Source organism: Lagopus leucura, unplaced genomic scaffold (assembly GCF_019238085.1).
Source record: "Lagopus leucura isolate 7727_CA_CO unplaced genomic scaffold, USGS_WTPT01 35247-0_obj-0_obj, whole genome shotgun sequence".
NCBI classification, from domain to species: Eukaryota; Metazoa; Chordata; class Aves; order Galliformes; family Phasianidae; genus Lagopus; species Lagopus leucura.
This window is the reverse complement of record NW_024967564.1, coordinates 8,220-8,761: the sequence shown is the minus strand read 5'-3', so window position 1 is coordinate 8,761 and position 542 is coordinate 8,220. Positions and strand designations below refer to the sequence as shown.

The 542-nt window shown below is 56.1% G+C and overlaps 1 protein-coding gene across 1 annotated transcript in view; it reads right to left on the bottom strand.

The window, feature by feature from the left end:
- LOC122193200 (hexokinase-2) overlaps positions 1–542 on the bottom strand; it is a 12,258-nt gene that overhangs the window by 5,644 nt on the left and 6,072 nt on the right. Inside the window, exons 4-5 of the mRNA XM_042893926.1 lie at positions 262–357; positions 37–136 (exon numbers count right to left, since the gene is read on the bottom strand). Of these exons, the coding sequence (XP_042749860.1) occupies positions 37–136; positions 262–357 (196 nt within the window). The remainder of the gene's footprint in view (positions 1–36; positions 137–261; positions 358–542) is intronic.

Genomic DNA, 542 nt, shown 5'->3' with positions numbered 1-542 from the left:
CAACCCACCAAAATCCCCGCGCTCAGCCCCGCTCACCCACGATGAGTCCGACTTCACAGTTTTGGTCATCATAGCCACAGGACATCATGGTGCCAACAGTGTCATTTACCACCGCCACGATGTCGATGTCGAAGTCCTAAAATGGTGGAGGGGGCACTGAGTGCCACCAAAGAGCAGCACAGTGTCTCCGCTTGCACGGTGACGACGTGCGTTGTGTCCCGTGTGTCCCATCCTGGGATTTTGGGAGCTGGGACACCTTACCCCACGCTTCTTGATGGCCTTGCGCAGCAGGGACACCACGTCCTTCCCCTCCACGCTGCTGCACTTGAATCCCTTTGTCCAGTTGACAAGGATGCTCTGTGTTGGGGGAAGAGATAGAAGGGGATGCTCAGCCTGACCCCGCACCACCACGTATCCAAAACTGCGCCTCAAGGTCAGAACCATCAACCCGCTGCTCAAAGTCAGAGCCACCAACACACAACTCAAGAACAGAACTTCCCCATCCATGTCTCAGGGTCAGAGCCACCAACCCACAACTCAAA